Below are 20,762 nucleotides of genomic sequence, written 5' to 3'. Positions count from 1 at the left end.
TCATTGTGCAGATTTCAATGTGTGGAGTTATTCAGCCCTCATCTCTCTATAAATTGAGGCATCCCGTTTTGATCAGGACACAAGCAATTCCACAATCCTTGCATATACTGAATTTCGTTTTTGAGAGAGAAAGGCAGACGGTAGTCAGTTCGCCAAGGCGGTCGACGGCGGTGTTCCGACGGCTTGCGGTTTAGCCGAGCCAACCCTGGGAGGAAGACGCCGAACACGAACCTACAACACCGACGGTAGGCGGCGAATCTTTCTTAAGGAGACTGTGGTACCACACAGGACTCGGTTTGGTTTTGAAAATTCTGTTTGTATCTCGCTCTTACAATTTATCTACTGTTATGTATTTGTAATTTGTTTCGATCATGTAATTGTTATCAATGAAATTGTTCTCTGGATTTTTTGCCTTTTGCCGAATTTTTCCCAACAGTTATTAGTAAGAAAGACTCTACTTCTAGATTTACCTTTTATTTATAGGTTTCGGGTGGCTTGGGCTCCAAGTCTCCTCTCCTGTACGTCTAGGTTTCCTATCGCGTTAGGAAGCCTAGCTAGCTCATATGGAATTGCTCTTCATATGGTAACTCGGACCTCATCGCATTAGGCAACATAATATGTATCCCTTCTTCACAGGGTACTTGCATGACTCTTAGAATATCCCAGAATGCCTTCACCGCCTTATCTCATAGGGCGGTTATCGCTAGGGTTTTCCCTTTGTTCGGGCAACAAGCTAGCTATACTCAAGCACATCATCAGCTCGGCAATGTCGTCGTGCATCCCTTCATGGTGTCGCCAACTGATATCCTAGTCGGCGGTATATCCAAGGTGTTCTCCTATTGCTCATGACGTGCCAACCACGTACACAATCGGCTCTAGCTAATTCATACTGTTCGGGAGAACCCTCCTACACTATCAAATTATGTATCTCTTCACTACTATTAATCCTCTCCCAAATAATTAAGGAGACGTACGTACGCACCCTGTATCTCTTCTTCTCAATAAAATTACCTTGTCTTTATCGAAAAATTAATAAAAAAGAAACTAAGAAATGGATACAATAGCATTTAACTAGTAACGTTCTCGATCTTTTTTCTGTGTAGTACTGTTGGTAGTGGAAGTACTCTTTCAAGTTTCAACACGGTTCGTGACCCATCATGAGTACTAACGATTCCACCAGTACTTTAAACCCCAACTTGTGTCCTCCACTGAGCATAGAAATCGATCTCTCAGTTACCACTAGTCCTCCCCCAACTTTGTTAGCCACCCAGTTGACGTTTACTTGGTACTAGTACTCTTCTGAGGGTTTTCAAAAAGGAATGACATAGGCCACTTTGAGCGGTTCAGATCATTGAAATTCAATTGGAAAATGGGAGGTCCCGATTGGATCCGGATTGTATATATATACACGTGCGTGAATGGTACTAGTATTATTTGGAGTTCGTTGATTATTGTCACAAGCAATTGAAGAGATAAAGGAAAATTACCAAGGTTATAAATAATAACTCCAGTGTTGAACTAAAAGCCATGCGATTGCCAAAGTTAATGTGAATCTCAAGAATTTGAGCTCCAATGAGTACTAGTTAAAGTGGACGTTGTCAAACTTTATTAGCATAAAACTTTGTGCAAAATTATGCTAGGTTTGGGAATTGTTCAAGTTCGACAAGCTAGTTTTTTTATTGCTAAATTCACATTTGATCATACAAAGACATACGCTTATATTTTTGTTACGTTTTCCTTTGATTTTTTTTTTTTTTTAAGCGAATATAGAGAGTAAGGTTGGTTAAACATGACATTTTGAGTTTCTTCACAACTAGAATTGAGCTTAGATGGCCGTATTACAAGTCGCCAATTCAAAAAATAGTCAGCCGAACTGATTAATTTCTTCGGTTGACCACTCAACAAAGGGGCCAAGGAGACCTCTTCTTCTAAGTGCTTCATGGGATTTTAATAATTTACTTGTTCTTTAATTTAGTGCAAAATAAGGGAATTTCCATTTCTATGAAATTAAATTCCGTTTACTAGTTACGAAAAGGGAAAATTAGCCATAAGTACGATAAAATAGTTTCATTTAAGGGAAGAACGCCATCAAAATAGTTTTTAGTGGAGGTCTATCAATTTTTTGAGTTATTAGGCCATAAGGACAAAATATATTTTCAAGGAAAAACTACCCTAGGGTAGGGTAGGGACGTAGGGTACTCTAAGGTAGGGTACCCTAGGATTTATATATACACTTTCATAAAATTTTAGGATGCACTTTAATTATAGGTTTTAGTAGTTTAGGCATTTTCATAGGATTTAAGATTTTAGGCACTTTCATAAGGTGCTATAGGATTTAGGTACTTTCATAGGATACCATAGAGTTTTAAGAACTTTCACTAATTTTCAATTATTAGTGAACTTTCACTAGTTTTGCAAAAAAAATGTATTTTAATAATCATGCAACACATTTGTCCTCATATTTGATTGCAAAAAGTGTTTGTCCTTATGTTTGATTGCAAAATGTGTCTGTTCTTAAGCTCAAAAAATTTAATTATGAGAGATTTTTGGCTAAGTCTCCCGGAAAAAGGAAAATTAGTGGAAAAAACCGTGGACCTCCTCCTAGAATCATAGACTGGTTTGTGGCCTCTATAAATGGTGCTTCAAGCCCCGGGCCAAAGCAGCAACCATTAGCACTGGTACCCAACCAATTAATTTAAAAGTTAAAAAGTCCCTCTTTCTCCGTATAGCTACTATCTCTCTCGATCTCGATGAAGAAAGAGTCCAGCACTTCATTGCTGCTGTCTGTGACAGTGGCAGTGGTGGTGCTATTGGGGGAAGCAGGGGTGACGGAGGGGGCGGTGACGTGTAACCTAACGAGGCTGAAACCATGCGTAGCAGCAATAACGTCGACGCAACAACCCTCGAGAAGATGTTGTGAGGTGTTGAGGGAGCAGAGGCCATGCTTGTGTGAGTACATGAGGGACCCTCAGTTCAGCCAATTTGTCAACTCTCCCAACGCCAAGAAGGTTAGCATCGCCTGTGGTGTCCCCAGGCCCAAGTCATGCTGAGTTTCCCAACAAGAAAAAAGAAGATCAAATTCACCATGGATCATTACGAGCTACGTACTCCACATATTTATGAACTTTACGTATTGAGAATATTAATCTGTCCGTTGCGGACATGGTTTTTTTTTTGATAAGTCAGATGATCTGGGCTAGCTTATGGTGCCCCTTGAATATTGATATTGTGAAGCTATGGATTTCTGTATCCCAATAAACTACTATATATAGTGGCGGTTCCAGAAATTTGTAATAGGGTGTTCATAAATTACTTCAACTCTACTATCTGGTGTATTGACCAATACTATTTGTGCAAAACCTCGTATATTAGTATAAATAGTGGGGGGGGGGGGGGGGGGGGGGGGGGAAGAAACCTCTATTCTAAAACAATTAACTAATAACTATGAGGCAAAATGAGAACTTAAAAATATATACTATATTATTTTAAAAAAAATTAATTTTTTTAAAGTTGTCGTATTACATAGTAGACAGTATTGGGGCAGACCTTTTCGAAAATATGTTTTTCGTTTGGATGACATGATGAGATTTTCTATCGTAACCTTAAAGTTTAAGGAATATCATTCAAGTTAATGGGATTTTGAAATGTAGTTGGATTTTTTAAAGCTTTGTCTGTAATTCTACAAGCTAACTAGACAAAAAAATAATAAAGTAATTATGTCACGAATGTGAAATTAACACATTTAAATCATTGACAATGGAGATGGATAGAGAACGCAAAGCATATTACTTAAATAACTAGATTCTTCTTTTTTTCTTTATTTTTTGATAATTTTTTTTCCCATTAGGATTGTGAGCTTTGTTTGAGGTAATGGGGTAGGTGTTCAAGTATGAATTGCTTGGATTGATGGTTGGGTTGTGATTGAGTGTTCAATTGGTTGTTGAGTGTTCAATTGTTTTTGGGTAAGATGTTCAAGATTATTAAAATTGGGTGTTCATTGATATCTGAGTTGGATGTTCAATACAAGGCTAGCTCATAAATTTTACATGTATTCTAAGCAAAATAAATAAATTTTGGGTGTTCATGTGACCATGGAATGGTCCATGTACAGCCGCCTCTGACTATATAGTTAAGAGATTACGATTCTGCAGAAGAAAGGGTATCTCTTGCTTCTGTTTTTGAACCGTTGAGTTTGAAGCTTGCTTGTTCTTGAAAGGGTATCACTTGGTGCTCCAAATATGCACTCTACACGGTTTACGGTTCTGTACCTGTTAATATTTTCTGTAATCACAACATGCCATGGATGAATTAGTATCAGGTTGTGTTCAAAAAAAAAAAATGTAGCAGGTTCTTTTCAGGAATGATCCAGCTTGAGAGTTGATTTTGGTTTTATTGCCTTTAGGATGATAGGTTTTCTGTTGTGCCCCAAGGATCCAAACAAAACACACCAAACTGAGACAAACAGATTTTCACTTGGCTCCCCAAAGAAACGGGTACATCCACAGAGGAAACGGAGCAATTTCTTGTAACCGGAAGAACAAAAGCTTTACAAGCAGTGGTCTCTCACACTCCTACACTCACTTATATTTACAAGACTATACATTGCTAACCCTCGCAGATCTCTCTCACTTAAAGATACAAAAACAAGAGCCGAGGCCTCATTTTATAAGCTGATCAAATCCTCCTGCTGCAAAGCCACACTGTTAGGCCATCCACAGTGGTATAATCAAAAATGGATAACCAAAGTTGACACGTCAGCTTTTGATTATTCATTTAAGAGGTTGTAAGCTTAACAATGTTGAGGTTTACAATGGTTACTTCTAGTCCATAACCAAAATAAGGAGTCCACTACAATTTCACACAATCTCTTTCTCCCCATCTGTTTTCTGCCATTCACTTCCATCCATTACGTTTTTTTTTGGGCAAAAATATATCGAACATATGGTGTTTTTCCTAGTGTTATCTATCAAAACTATACCGAAACTTTTTTTTTCTTCCTATTTCTGCAGCCTATATCACAAATCCACCACTCTCTTAATCTTTCAAAAAAAATCAGACATGTTCTTGAATTTGAAAAAGAATGCAAGATTCTTCTTCTTCTTCTTTTTGCAAGATTCTTCATTTGCTCAACCATAGGAGGAACAAAAAAAGAATAACCATTTTTTAGTCAAAAAAGTCTTCTTTTTTTTTTGTGTGCTAAAAAGTGATTATTTCTCAAAATACTTAGGTAAAAGTAAAAAAAAAAAAAATTACTTTTCTGATTCCTCTAGTCGAGACGAATCAATAACCCATAAAAATTTGGTGCAAAACTAACAAATAGGAAAAAATTCAAATAAAGACAATTTTCATATTTAAGTTAAGTTTAAGTTAAATTCATAAGAATGCAGCCTAAAATAAAAACGGAAAAAAAGAGTGAAATACCTTAATCCGGCAACGATGAGTTAAATTGTAGATGATCGAGAAATATGAGCTTCATTTTTGGAGGAAAAGAAAGAGAAACAATTTGTGGTTGAAGTGAAGAAGATATAGAGCAAGTGAAGAAGAGAAGAAGAAAATACTAGTTGAAATACGCGCGTATATAAATTTTGGAACCAATTAACTTATGTAGTGTGGGGTTCACAAATTTTGATTATTGAAAAAGGTTGCTAGTTTTGATTATCCAAAACCCAAAATTTGATTAGTTCTAAAGATGTTGTTAAGTTTGATTATACCATTGTGAGTCATTTTTTGCATAAATATTGTTAACTTTAACAACAACTGACTTTTGATTATACCACTGTGGATGGCCTTAGAATAATATTAGGAATATTATGTTACCAAGTTTTCTAGATTTTATTATTGCGTTTTTTGTTTAGGCAGATTGTTATTTATGTTTCCTAATTAGTCTAGGTTTTCTTGTTATGTGTATTTCCTTTATTTGTTACTTTCTTAATCATCGAGTTTTGTAACTTATATAAAGACATGTTAGGGTCATATATTGAACACAATCCATAATAATTATTTTGCTTTTCTTCACATGGTATCAGAGCTAGGCCTTGGGTGGCCTCACCTCTTGTCAAGTCTCTGTCGCCTGAAGCAAATCTCCTGGTCAGCTCAATTCGCAAGTTCATGTACATTCGGGCTGCACGTGAAGGAGAGTTTTAGATTTTGTCCCACATCGCTCATCTAAACCACCCAAGCTTGGTTAATATAATCTAGAGGTTATTTCACCTATAGCCAATTCGTTTTATGTTGGAATCTTCCAAAAAATCTAACACACACCACACATGGCCTTTACTCTAATCGGTCGGGGAAAGACTTTGAGGGTTGTGGTGTACTTGCACAGTGTTGGTTGTCTTTGATGACAACCCAAATGGCTGAGGATGAGAGGATCTTTTGGGATGATAGAGGATTTAAGAGGATGGGAGCCACACCCCATCTACCGGTCAATAGTTTCTTCAGTTCTGTTTGCCATAGATAGCGTTTATACTCATTTTTGACCAAATTCTAAAAAGGAATTTGTTAATGTATTAATGGCCCAAATTAAAATTTTAGGCCTTGGTGGAATTAGGCCTCGATTGATTTAGACCTTTGGTCAAATGTATAGTGGGCCTATTCTTAGGCTTCTTCGGCCTAATTGAGTTAAAGCTCATATTAGGTTCAGGCCTTGGCCCAAATAATCAAAACTCAGACTAGTTTTTCCGGCCTATTTAGCCCAATTAAGCCAAGATTTGTTTTTTAGGTATGGGTCCAATTTTTCAGATTTATTTAGGCTTGAAAATGAAGAAGTCATAAAGGCGATAAGTTGCTTAGTCATGCTTGGAAAACAAGCTGCTCACAAGCAACTCAAAGGCCTAGAAGGTTCTCTCTACATAAGCAGCTTACAAGTAGCTCATTTAAGCTTGTTTGGCCTTTATTGCACGAGAATAGAGGGCACAAGTTTCAAAAATGCCTTTTGTCTTGAATCTTCTTACATAAGGAACCAACTTAGAGCCTTCAAGGGCCCACAAGGGATGAAAAGTGGTTGAAAAGTCTTCTCTTTTACAGAAAAGTTTCAATTTTTAGCCTTAAAAGGTCCCAAAAATCTCCTTTTAGCAAGTATCTATACAAAAAGATGTAATTTCATGCCTGAAAATGCAGCTGAAGGTTTGTAGTAAGGAGCAAGGCTTGGGACACGTGGCAGCCATGCATAAAGGCAAGTGGAAGCAGCTCAAACAGCTCAAGGCCTAGAACTTTGCCTACAAATACCAGAATTGAAGGCCTTAGAAAGGGTCCCCTACCAACCAAGCCCACGGCTTATACAAATTACATTTCAATTATCTTTACATTTTCAGCAAATGTTTTTATCTTTCATCACACTAGCCATGCCTAGTTGATGTTTTATTTCCTTGTACCAACTTCGTTAAACCGTTAATGAAGTTCTTTTAATTTCATCGCAGCTTGCTTCTTTGTCTTTCCATTTTCAACAACGGTTAGGAAATTCTAAGTCCTTATCCCGACAAGACAAACCACGAACCACATACGGCCTCACTCCTTAGGTTGTACGCAATCGCTCTAGAAGAAGTTAGATTTGAGGCATTCAGGCCTAAACACGAAATTTGACTGCAATCCAGTCCTGACACGCCCGCATCAGGCCTAGAACTGCACTACTCGCTGTTCCTAGGCTAATTTTTACTTTTCGGAAAAAACAGATAGTATTCAACAAATTCTATGCACTTGGTTTTAAAAATCTTGCATGGTACAGAACATTTTGAGGGCATCAAAAACTTTTGAGATTGACGGCCAAGGAGAAGGAGACCGATCCTCCGTGCTGAAAATCTTTGTGCTTCTGAGAGATTTTTTGGCCGTCGGATTTAAAACATAAAAAAAAAATCACACAATCCAACGGTCGGAAAATCACTAGGCACAGGGATTTTCAGGACAGAGGAAATCGGCCCCCAAAGAAAAAAGAGAAACAGAGGTGCTATTGGTACAAAGCACTTTTGGCTCCCAAAAAAATGATCGGAGCCACTCATTTTGTTTAAAATATTTTATTTACGGCTCCCTGCAAAAAATCAGCTCAATCCCGTATCGTTTGCAAAACTTCCCATTTTGTCCCAGAATTTAGGCTTGAATTCTGAGACGAAATGTGACATTTCGTGGACGCTCTAAATGATACCGGATTGAGCTTATTTTTTTCAAAAACCGTAAATAAAGATTTTTAAACAAAATAAACAGTTCCGATTATTTTTTGACTCAAAACAGGCAAAAAAATACTTTTGTACGCGCTGGTATAGATTTAAACCTTTCTAAAGAGAAAAGTGCCTCTATTGCCAGTGCAGTACTGTTTTCTCTGCCACAACAATTGACAGTTGATCAAAGCAGCACGTACCATATCACTACAACCAATGATTTCATGGAATCAGCGGTTCTATTGCACATTTATAACTAACGAAATCCATGTAATAGTTCCAAGTCAACCTATCAGGCTATCACCAAAATAAATTAAAAAATCAGTTTCCAAAGACAAAGTTAAATGAGTCACAAACAATCCCTACTTGATTTTAGACTAGGGCGTTAAGACAGAAATTTGCATAATTTAATTAAGGTGTCACCGTGACACAAGCCTACACCCAACTAAAAAAAAAAAATTTAAATGAACCTAAAAGAATTGGAACCCCTTTGGGAGACATCGGCCTGGTTGAGACATCTACCAATGCACACACTTGAAATCGTTGCCCGAACCTCTGCCCAAGGCTTGTAAAACAACTCCAAAAAATCGACGAATTGGGTCTTGCCAGAGATCTTTTTAGATCCAGTGGAATACCAAATGCACATCAACAAGTTTTGAGCAATATTTTGGATACACTTTAGGAGGTCGGAATGCAAGTTTGAAAAGTTTGGAAGGGTCAAAAGTGGCATGGAAGCTTTCGTTCCTAAATATTTAGAGATTTTTTTATCTTCCCAATGTATGTAATATGTATGATCCAATATAACCATACAAATTGTAATTTTCAGTCAACTCCTTTCCCTATCCTTTTTTGCAAGTGTTAATCACCTTGTTTGGTTTTCATTTTTGAAAGTATTTTTGATGTAATGAGTGGTAATGAGTTGAGAGAGATGGAGAGAAAACGGTATTAAAAAACGTGTAAAGAGGAAATGAGATGGGAACCAAACAAGGTGACGGAACCATGTTAGAACAAAAGAAGAAGGGTTTTAATCTTCTCTTATTAGTCCCGCCCGCTGGCAGAGATTGACTCTTACTACATACCATTTGGGAAGAATTGGATGTTTCAACTGATTCTCCATAAGTTTCCAATTTGTGGAAATTCTGCATGAATTTTAGTCACTTGTGGAGTTCCTGTCCAATCAGAAGATGCTCATTGCTAATTTGCTACAAGTAGAGTCTACTTCAAAGTCTTCACAAACATTCTATGAAGGAAGAAACATTCTCCATAAGTTTCCAGTTTGTGGAAATTCTACATGAATTCTAGCAACTTGTGGAGTTCCTGTCTATTCAGAAGACGCTCATTGCTAGAAGTAGATCGAGTCTACTTCAAAGTCTTCGCAAATTTTTCATAAGTTTCCAATTTGTGGAAATTATGCATGAATTCTAGCACTTGTGGAGTTCCTATTTATTCAGAAGATGCTCATTGCTACAAGAAGATCGAGTCTACTTCAAAGTCTTCACAAATTCTCCATAAGTTTCTAATTTGTGAAAATTCTGCATGAATTCTAACCATTTGTGGAGTTCTTGTCTTAGGGGTGTCAAACGTGTCTGTCGTGCCGTGCCGCGGCAGCTGCGCCATTCAACTTCTGTGCCAACCGTGCTTCGTACCATGTCGTGCCGTGCCCGCTTACTTCATCGTGCCATGGCGTGCCGTGGTGGGCCATTTTACTTTATCGTACCTTGTCAGGCCGTGCCTTTTTTTAAATCGTGTCGTGTTGTGCCCAATTAATTAATCGTGACGCGTCGTGCCATGCCTTTTTTTGTCGTGTCATGTCGTGTTGTGCCGGCCCGTTTGCTTAATTGTGTGTCGTGCCGTGCCTTTTTAAATCATTCTGTGCCGTGTTGTGTCATTGATTTTCGTATACACATCACCAACCGATTTTAGTCTAAAAAAAAAATCTTCCCAAAAAACACACATTCCCGTGCCTCTAATGTTCTTAAGTTTGTAGTATTCAATCCTAATTTGAGGCGTGCTTGCAAAAAGAACTATCTTTTTTACTTAAAACTTTATTGAGACTTGTAAATTTTTAGTTTTTTTTTCCCATGACCAGGGTTCGAATCCCCATTGGCACATTTTTTTCAAAAAAATCTCTTGGTAAATTATTTTATTTAAATTGTTAAGGAAGTTAGCAAATGTGATTGTGTTGGTGGAGTGGTTTAAGTGTCTCAGTGTCTCATCGTTTTCCTTGGATCTAGGGTTCGACTCCTTGGCCCATTTTTTTTAAAAAAAATTTTGTAACTTTTTTTTCCCAAACACACACACACACACACACACACACTCTCTCTCTCTCTCTCTCTCTCTCTCTCTCTCTCTCTCTCTCTCTCACGCACACACACACACGTTATTTTTGTTCATGACTTCATGTTTTTTTTTAAATTGATCTTTTAAAATTAATATTTTTTATAATCATTTTATTTTGAAACTTTTTCTCCCCTTATTTTGATAAGTTTTTTTTAACTTGATATAATTCACTAACACAAACACAAAATAATTCATTTTCACTAAAAAAAAATTGATATTTTTTAAAAAATCTTTATTAGATTAGATGCAATGTATATGTTAATATGTGTGGTAATTGCTATATTATAATATTGATTCAAATTTTCTTAATCATATAAAATATTTTAAAAGCTTATTTTAGTTAAATAAAAAGAAAAGATTAATAAATTATTGGATTATCAAAAAATACATAGAAATAAAGTAAAGTATAATTTGAAATCCCTTGTTTATTTATTAACATTTTTTATTTTATTTTTCCATACCTCATGCCGTGCCGTGCCACCCTCCGAGAACCATGTTGTGTCGTGCCTGTGCCGTGCCGTGCCCAACTAGAACCGTGTTGTGTCGTGCCATGCCTGTCCTATTTCCGTGCTCGTGCCCGTGTCGTGCCTTACCTGGCTAGAACTGTGTCGTGCCGTGTCGTGACTCTTGCCCCATCCCATTTCCGTGTCGTGCCCGCCTAAGACCGTGTCGTGTCGTGCCAGGCCAACTTCTATGCCATGCCCGTGTCGTTCCCACTCACTTCTGTGCCCTTGCCGTGCCGCGTGCCCACTAAGACTGTGCCATGCCGTGCCGTGCCATGCCGTGCCGCCTTCAAACGTGTTGTGCTCGTGCCGTGCTGACCCGGCCCGTTTGACACCTCTATCTTGTCTAATCAGAAGATGCTTATTGCTACAAGTAAAGTCTACTTCAAAGCCTTCACAAATTCTCCATAAGTTTCCAATTTGTGGAAATTATGCATGAATTCTAGCCACTTGTGGAGTTCCTGTCTATTCAAAAGATACTCATTGCTACAAGTAGATTGAGTCTACTTCAAAGTCTTCACTAATTCTCCATAAGTTTCCAATTTATGGAAATTCTGCATGAATTCTAGCCCCTTGTGGAATTTCTGTCTAATTAGAAAATGCTCATTGCTACAAGTAGAGTCTACTTCAAAGTCTTCACAAATTCTCCATAAGTTTCCAATTTATGGAAATTATGCATGAATTCTAGCCGCTTGTGGAGTTCCTGTTTATTCAAAAGATGCTCATTGCTACAAGTAGATCGAGTTTACTTCAAAGTCTTCACAAATTCTCCATAAGTTTCCAATTTGTGAAAATTCTGCATGATTTCTAGTCACTTGTGGAGTTACTGTCTAATCAAAAGATGCTCATTGGTACAAGTAGAGTCTACTTCAAAGGCTTCACAAACATTCTATGATGGAAGAAACATTCTCTATAAGTTTCCAATTTGTGGAAATTCTGCATGAATTCTAGCCATTTGTGGAGTTCCTGTCTATTTTTTTTTCGCAACAGCAAAAAGATTTTACTCCCTCTGTCCCATTTTGGTTGTCCATTTTCGTTATTCGTGTCGTTCTTTAGATGCTTATATCTCCCAATCTATAATGTTTTTTATAATTTTGAAAACTTTGTATCATAGACCTAATCGAAAACTATCAAACAAGATCCATATTATATATTTTTGAAGATTCAAATTGAAAGATATAAGAGATTGAAAATTGACACGAATATCAAAAAAGGATAAAGAAAATGGGATGGAGGGAGTATTAATCTTTATAAATGATTACAAAAATTAAACAGAATAAGGGCACACACCCAAGACCACCAAAAAGGATAGACAGGAACAACACTTGTGGAGTTCTTGTCTATTCAGGAGATAGTCAGAAGATGCTCATTGCTACAAGTAGAGTCTACTTTAAAGTCTTCACAAACATTCTATTACTGGATAGGGACTACACTTGATCACTGATGCTGTGAAGGAAGAAAGTATGAAGAAATTGTTTATGATAACGTAAGTGAAACGGCTGTGGGAGCCTTGGAGGGGTTGTAGGGATTACTACGAGGTGCGCGCAAGCTAGCCTGGAATATCCTGCATTACCCAAGGGAGAGAGAGAGAGAGGCATCTCTTGGACGTACAGTCAAATAGGATTCATCTAGTGATAGGATAGTGGAGATGACACAACGGTCAAAATGGGGTGGACGTACGGTCAAATAGGATTCATCTAGTGATAGGATAGTGGAGATGACACAACGGATTCATCTAGTGATAGGATAGTGGAGACGACACAACGGTCAAAATGGGGTGGACGTACAGTCAAATAGGATTCATCCAGTGATAGGATAGTGGAGATGACACAACATGGGATTCATCTAGTGATAGGATAGTGGAGATGACACAACGGTCAAAATGGGGTGGACGTACAGTCAAATAGGATTCATCTAGTGATGGGATAGTGGAGATGACACAACGGTCAAAATGGGGTGGTTTCTAAAGCATCATAGTGCTTTGAAGGTGGGTGATATAGCTATGTTTTGGACACGGTCTCACAATTCTTCCAGGTTGGGGATTGGTGTGAATTGAAATTCAGAATTAGGAAAGGATACATTTTTGGACACAGTTTTAGACCCCCAGAATTACAGTTGTACTTCTTCTATGGAGCCCGTCTTTGTTCATGCTGAAGGAAAGAATAAGAGCAAGATAATTATTGATCAAGATTTTAAAACTAAGGCAGGTTGATCTTGTCTGAAAACTAATCCGGTCATGTGAAACTAATACTTGAGTAATCTGCGCGACATACTATTTTGCATGATCTTTACTCATCAACAACAATATAATATCCAAGAATTCCTTTACTCGTGAGACTCACACAGCGGTTAAACTAAGTAACGATTTACGGGGATTATATTATTATGTGATAAGTATCCAAAGTGGTAAACTTGAGAAGACGATGCATCCAATATGAATTGATTCTAAATCGATATATATTTACTCCTTGGTCGTAGGTTATTAGGTAGAATCTTATATATACACACACACACACTCTTCTGATGCAACTTCTTCTTGTTAAGGTTGAGGCTAACCATTTGGTACATGTGAATTAGAATTCGAACTTACTTAAATTGAGAAGAATGAAAAAACTCTTAAAGCATACTTGTCTATCCTGAACTTCATTGAAACACAGTAATAGTGGAAATTACTGACACACAATTTTGATATGCATCCAGGGAACCCATGCATTGCACTTCTTACTTGCAGATAGAGTGGGGTGGGGAAGGTCGATCAATAGATCACGAATTATCTCAAAATTTGAAACAATGGCAGGTTAGAATTTGCAACTACATTGGAGGTGGGCTTGAGTTTGTCTAAATGAGAAATTAATCATGATGGATTAAACTACAGTTGTTTAGTGGTGCTAAGTACATATTTGATGTACTAATGCGTGATAAGGATGCTGAAGCCAAACAATTTGACGGGGTCCTAGGGTCAATGGATCCGATTTTATTTGATTTTTTGCCAAGAAGGGACCAGATTGGTTAATGGGAAGGCCGGGCCAGTGCTGTGTCACAGTGCAGTTTTTGCCTTTTTAAAGGTTTGACATCGCTGGGCTAATGTGCAGCATCCGAAGAAGAAATAGGTGCATCTTTTTTATGATAGAGATGAGAATGATGTGGTTTTGGGTACTATTTGTTTTAGCAACTGAGTGCTACGGGTGCTTGGAGCAAGAAAGGATTGCTCTTTTGCAACTAAAAGCTTCCATCAACAACCCATATGGCTATGGCCTTCCAACGTGGGAGGAGGCTTTTGTTGGCGGCAAAGTGACCCCTGACTGTTGTGAATGGGAAAGAGTCGAATGCAATCCCAAAACAGGGCGAGTGATCCAACTTTCACTCAATTCACAACGGGCAAGGGACTTGCATTGGTATCTAAATGCCTCCATGTTTCTTCCATTCGAAGAACTTGAAAGTCTCGACTTATCATGGAATTTTTTAGTGGGCTGCCTTGAGAAAGAAGGTTCTGGATAGTTGAATAACAAAATGAACAAGTCCAACGTGTTTTTTCTTGTTTCTTTTGCTTTCTCCAGAAGTTAAAGTTATGACGTAATGCATATTTATTGAATGCTCTACAGGTTTTGAGAAGCTGGCAATGCTTAGCAGCCTGGAGAATCTGGATTTGAGTGATAACAATTTCAACAACAGCATCCTATCAACTTTGGGTGGGCTGACATCTCTGAAGTCTCTGTATCTAGGCTATAACGGGTTGATGGGAACTTTCCATGTTAATGGTGAGTTTGAAGTCTAGCCCTACCAAATATATGTCAACAAAGGCCATGGTTGGATCTTGAATTTGTGAGGAGAAAATGAAGCTACACAAGATATTAATTTTTCTGTGTTAGACTAATGGAGAAATAAAAACATGTATATCCTTTCAGGAAAGACTACAATACTCACCCTTTATTTGGGTGTGTATCATATGCACCCCCAAAATGTTATGAATTATGGAGAAAATGTTACGAATCGTATTGCTAAAAAGTTACGTACGAATCGTATAATGGTTATGAGATATACCAAAATGTTATGAATTATAATGAAAATGTTACGAATCGTACTGCTGAAAAGTTATGAATTCTAAAACAAAAGTTACGAAACACTCTAAAATGTTATGAATGAATCACAAAATAGGTGCATATGGTACACCCTTTTAAGGGGTGTGTATTGTAGACTTTCCCATATCTCTTTATTACCTTTAGTTAGTTACGCAAACAAATGGCCATTCAAAAAAACAAAAAAATTTAGAAATGCAAATGGAACCAAAAAAAAATAGTTTTCATTATGTTTCATTTTACTTTCAACAATTCATGATACAATCACAGTCTTTTCTTTTCTTTTTTACATACAATCATGTTCTTATTCAGCAAAAAAACAGAACATTGATGCTTCGTTTGTTTCCATCTAATACTTCCATTTTCTTGATTTGAGAGCAGATCTCAAACATTTGAAAAACTTGGAGAAGTTGGATATCAGCAATAATGAGCTTGATACTTTCGTCACTCATTCAGGTATGATAACAAAATCACTTGAATATTACAAGGTACTTGATAAATGGATATCTCCCATTCTGAATTGGAGCCGTGTCAAGGTCCGAGTTGTGCATCTTGAACTTTTAGTCCTTTGGTTATTTTCTTTTGATTGTCTTTTAGATTTATATGGCGTCTTGAAACCCGCATGATTAATGATTAATTGTGGTAGAACTTGAAGCAAGAATCAAATCACATCCATTTACGTAATTTGTCATCATTGCATCGGTAGATATAAAACACTACAAGAAATCACGGCTTTCCCGGCGTTTGCAAAAGTGAAATAAACGCTGGTAAAAGTCTTCCCGCCGTTTTCCGTGAACACCGCGACTACCCGTGTTGGGATGTGTTTATTAGGAAGGGATGTGATTATTAGGAAAAGATGTGAAACATGGGGGTGCCTACAAGAAGTATGACCCTTCTAATATTTTCATGAAAGGGTGCCTTTTAAGAGGCATGTGTCATTTTAACTAATTGTTTTCAACAGACATGACTTTTCCTAATTAGTGTCTTTAAAAGACACGACCCTTCGTAGTGTGTGTTTCTTCTAAAGACACAACCTTTCATCATAAAAGGGTGCCTATAAGTCTATAAATAGGCTCATTTGTAAAGTCATTTGACACACCAAAAATTTCATATTGGATTGCTCTCTCTCTACACACTCTCTTCCTAGAATTTTAGGCATACCGGTATTCTGATATTTTGCAGAAATAGAATATCGGTTCTTGGTTCTTTTATATTCGTCTAGCAGATATTCTATCTGTTTTCCTTAGTGCAAACACAAACGGGAAGAACTTCGAGTTTGGGCTTCGATTTATCTTGAAAGCAGATTTGTTGTAACCCTTTGCATACCATTTGGTGGGAGCAAATACTGTCTTTAGGAAAGCGACATAGTCGTGACTCGAAGCGTATTTCAGTGTTTGTGGAGATTTCACTAACAGTTCATAATTTGCAGCAACGTTTTCCCAACAATAAAGAGAGAGAGTGAGAGAGGGAAATAGGGGCGAGATCTAACAGATCTAGGGCGAGAGAATGAAAGTTTGGTTTGGGGTAACAATTGGGGAAGTCGTGAGAGAGTGGAATTGAAAGGGGAAAAAGGGACTGAGCAATAATGGAGGAGGGGCCAGCTAGCAAGTGGAGGGGGGAGGTGGAGGGAGGAGGCGGCGGCCTCAAAACTCCCCAACACAAACCTAACTGGTGATAAGCGGAGGAAGAGAAAGGGTTTTTTCCTAGGGGGAGAGAGTGTTACTTGATTCTTATCCACCGATAGAGATACAGATACAGTACCGCCCCATGTGTATTTTAGTATTATTTCCAGGGGTTTTGATAAATGCGGGGAATTTAGTGCGGGGAAAAGCCCTTTTTCTTGTCTTGTAGTGAAAAGCTCATTAACCAAAAGCAACGGGTGACAAATTACATGGCAAACCAAAGAGAAATACTAATATTTTCTGCAGTGAGAGCTCGTTTCTCCACTCGCTCCTTTTTTCCGTTGCCTTACTTACTCTTTTAGCAAATACTACGTATATTCAATGTTCAGATGTATAAAAGTAGGCTTCAAACTTATAATTAGAAAACACATAGCTTCCGAAATAGAGCTGTCTATCAAGCTTTTCCCCTTCGTCTACCTTGTCAAAAAAAAAAATGCTGGGGGAGTTGCATTCCATAGTGATTTTGTGAGAACCCACCTTTGGGAAAAAGAGTCCCACATCGGCTGTGTTGGGGAATGTTAAATGGAATATAAAGGAATCCGACCAGCTATTGTATAACTTGAGATTAACGTTTTGAGCCACGTGGTTAGGCGAAAAGTAAAGCAAGTTAGCTAGAACAAGTTGTTATAGGTGGTATCAGAGCACAACTCTGGTCTACATAGTGGGGGACCGCCTTTTGAAATATAAAGGAATCCTACCAGCTACCTTTTGAGCCATGTGGTTAGGCGAAAGGTAAAGTAAGTCAGCTAGCTGGCATGGGTCATATTACAGATTTGGAGTTTTAGTTTATTGACAGAATAGTGACTTAAAATGGAAATTTATTTTTTGCAGGTTTTCAAAGAGTATCTGTGTTGGGAAAGATCAAGGTGCTTGATTTGGAATTCAATTTGTTCAATAGCAGCATTTTACCATCCCTTGGTGTGCTTTCATCACTCAAGACTATAAACCTAAGGAACAACAATATGAGTGGATCACTGCACCGGGGAGGTAAAAATCAAATTCTGACCTTAAATTGAACAATAAAATGAGCATAGAAAGAACCAAAAGAGTGCGTAAATTCATTTCTATTTGGGTGAATTGCACCGGCCTCTCCTGATTATTTTGCAGTTAATACAATTAAAACCCTTAAGGTACTAGAATATATTCCCCTCTCCACGGTTTTTATTTGCAAAATGAATGTATCTGAATATACTTCGGTTGTGTGCATTGAGTGTAATTGTAATCACACTGTCAGGGTTGGAAGGATTGAAAAACTTAGAGTACTTGTATTTGGATTATTCATCCATTGACAGCAGCTTCCTTTATAACGTTGGAGTGATGTCTTCCCTGAGGGTTTTGTCACTTAGAAGTGCCGTGCATAATGCAAGCCTACCTGACCGAGGTATTCGCACTTTCTATCGTTTTCCTTTGGTTAAGACTTATACCGTGTGCATATGGCTTAAATTAACTGATTTCTCAACATCACTTCTTTTATTTCACAGGTTGGTGTGAACTACCTTACCTCCAGGGATTGGACCTTAGTGAGAATGATTTAAAGGGCAGGCTTCCCTCGTGTGTAGGAAACTTGACGTCAATCCGGTTGTTGGACCTCTCTTATAATCAGTTGCATGGAAATCTCACCTCGTCTCCCCTTATCAATCTTGCAGCACTGGAGTACCTTTTCATTTCACATAACCATCTCGAGATCCCAATTTCACTTGTTTCATTTTATAACCAGTCAAAGCTTAAGGTACTTATCGGTGACAACAACAGACTCAGCGACCAAATCGAGTTTCAAAGATCAATTCCTAGGTTCCAACTTCAGGTTTTCAGTTTGTCAAGTTGTAGTTCAAACAAGCTTGGTATGCAGGTTCCACAGTTTCTTTATTACCAGTACGACCTGAGAATGGTTGATCTTTCACACCACAGTCTGGCTGGAACGTTCCCAGTTTGGTTGTTAGAAAACAATACAAGATTGGAAGTTTATAGGCTAAGAAACAGCTCTCTCATTGGGCATCTCCTCTTATCATCTCGTCCCAATCCCCATCTCCGCTCAATAGATCTTTCTGACAATCATTTTGAGGGCCAACTTCCAAGGAACCTAAGTTTCATCTTTCCCAATTTGTTGGATCTAAACATGTCTACAAATCGATTTGAGGGCGCCATTCGTACTTCTTTTGGTGGTCTGGACTCTCTGAAGTTTTTGGACTTGTCTAACAATAATTTGTCTGGACAGATACCAGAGCAATTCCCAATGGGTTGCTCCTCCTTAAAGTTGCTCCAGATATCAAACAATAATTTGTCTGGCCAGATATCGCCTTCAATTTTCAATTTAACGGAGCTGTCATGGTTATTTCTGGACAACAATCTCTTTGTGGGCGAACTTCCAGATAGCTTGTGTACTCTCTCTAATTTGGAATTAATGGACATCAGCAACAACCAATTCTCAGGAAGGCTTCCAAGATTGATGGGTAACATGTCAGGTTTGAGGCATGTGGTTATGTTCTCAAATCATTTTGAAGGACCCATTCCAGTGGAATTCTGCAAACTTGATATTCTTGAGTTTTTAGACCTTTCAGAAAACAACATTTCCGGTGCTATACCATCTTGCTTCAACCCATCAACAATAAAACACGTCCACCTGAATCGAAACGGTTTGAGAGGATCATTGAGCCGTGCTTTTTACAACAGCTCTTCTTTGGTGTCATTAGATCTCAGCAATAACATCCTAAGTGGCAAAATTCCTCATTGGATTGGAAGCCTTTCTGTATTGAGCATTCTTTTGCTGAAGTCTAATCATTTTGAAGGAGAAATTCCAGCCCAGATATGCCAGTTGAAAAAGTTAAGCATGTTGGATCTTTCTCAAAATACCTTTTCTGGTCGCATACCTACTTGTCTGCATGACATATCTTCCGACAGCTCCTATTGGAAATCTTATTTAACACCTACATTTAAATCTACTGTTGACTATTCGCCATGGAACTCTGTGAAGGGGTCAAATTTTTTGGGACCGCATGAATACCAACTTAATCTGGTGTATGTTCAGCAACAAACGGTGTTCACGACAAAGCACGGATCTTATTCATACAAAGGAAATATTCTTGATTACATGTCAGGAGTTGATCTCTCTTGCAACCTCTTGACTGGGGAAATCCCACCTGGAATCGGAAACTTGAGCGAGATCCGTGCACTAAACTTGTCCCATAATAATATTAGTGGATCAATCCCAGCTACGTTCTCGGGCCTAAAGCAAATAGAAAGTTTGGATCTCTCGTACAGCAGCTTGAGCGGAGGAATCCCTCCTCAACTGATTGAACTTGGATCTTTGGCAGTCTTCAGTGTGGCACACAACGACTTATCGGGTACGACACCAGACCAGAAAGCTCAATTTGCAACTTTTGAGGCAAGTAGCTATGAGGGAAATCCCCTTCTTTGCGGGCCTCCCTTGCCGAAAAGTTGCACCCAAAACGTGCCAACGCCAACAAGGCAAAAAGACTTGGACAGACAAGGAGAAGATGGTGGTTTCCTAGATACAGAGGCTTTCTATGTGAGCTTTTCAGTATCTTATAGGGAACTGATTTTCGCGCTCCAAGATTTACTGCAGGCGCTCCACCTTTCTGTTTTTGTACTGTGATGTTGCTGGCAACATCAGTGTATATTTTGTTTTTACACTGTGATGTTGCTGGCAACATCACAGTGTAAAAACCAAAAATGGAGCGCCTGCAGTAAATCTTGGAGCGCGAATATCAATTCCCATCTTATATCATCATTTTGCTATCTTTTGCAGCCATTCTGTTCATAAATCCTTATTGGCGGCAGGGTTGGTTTTACCTCATTGAAGTTTGTCTGATTTCTTGCTATTATTTTGTTATAGACAATTTTACCCTACTTTTCAAAGGTAGACGCGTATAATCTTCTTCTGTTATAGACACGGTATTGTATTCTTATCTAATGGAATAAAACAACATAGTTGTGCGGTCTTCTTTCTTGACATGAACATGTTTTCTTGAGCAAAGGTTGTTGAAAAGTGGA

The 20,762-nt window shown here is 38.1% G+C and overlaps 2 protein-coding genes across 3 annotated transcripts in view; both read left to right on the top strand.

The window, feature by feature from the left end:
• Positions 1–20,658, top strand: part of LOC131319320 (cuscuta receptor 1-like) — a 21,122-nt gene extending 464 nt beyond the window's left edge. Inside the window, exons 2-15 of the mRNA XM_058349524.1 lie at positions 484–583; positions 637–828; positions 2,730–3,008; positions 4,217–4,270; positions 12,418–12,479; positions 13,694–13,790; positions 13,869–14,001; positions 14,163–14,480; positions 14,596–14,751; positions 15,451–15,525; positions 17,583–17,738; positions 17,986–18,132; positions 18,233–20,277; positions 20,605–20,658. Of these exons, the coding sequence (XP_058205507.1) occupies positions 484–583; positions 637–828; positions 2,730–3,008; positions 4,217–4,270; positions 12,418–12,479; positions 13,694–13,790; positions 13,869–14,001; positions 14,163–14,480; positions 14,596–14,751; positions 15,451–15,525; positions 17,583–17,738; positions 17,986–18,132; positions 18,233–20,277; positions 20,605–20,658 (3,868 nt within the window). The remainder of the gene's footprint in view (positions 1–483; positions 584–636; positions 829–2,729; positions 3,009–4,216; positions 4,271–12,417; positions 12,480–13,693; positions 13,791–13,868; positions 14,002–14,162; positions 14,481–14,595; positions 14,752–15,450; positions 15,526–17,582; positions 17,739–17,985; positions 18,133–18,232; positions 20,278–20,604) is intronic.
• The window catches only part of LOC131320353 (polyubiquitin 9), a 63,642-nt gene that overhangs the window by 19,065 nt on the left and 23,815 nt on the right, over positions 1–20,762 (top strand). The gene's annotated exons all lie outside the window — the stretch shown is intronic.

The sequence above is a fragment of the Rhododendron vialii genome, chromosome 3a (assembly GCF_030253575.1).
Source record: "Rhododendron vialii isolate Sample 1 chromosome 3a, ASM3025357v1".
Lineage (NCBI taxonomy): Eukaryota > Viridiplantae > Streptophyta > Magnoliopsida > Ericales > Ericaceae > Rhododendron > Rhododendron vialii.
This window is presented reverse-complemented; position numbering and strand designations above follow the sequence as displayed.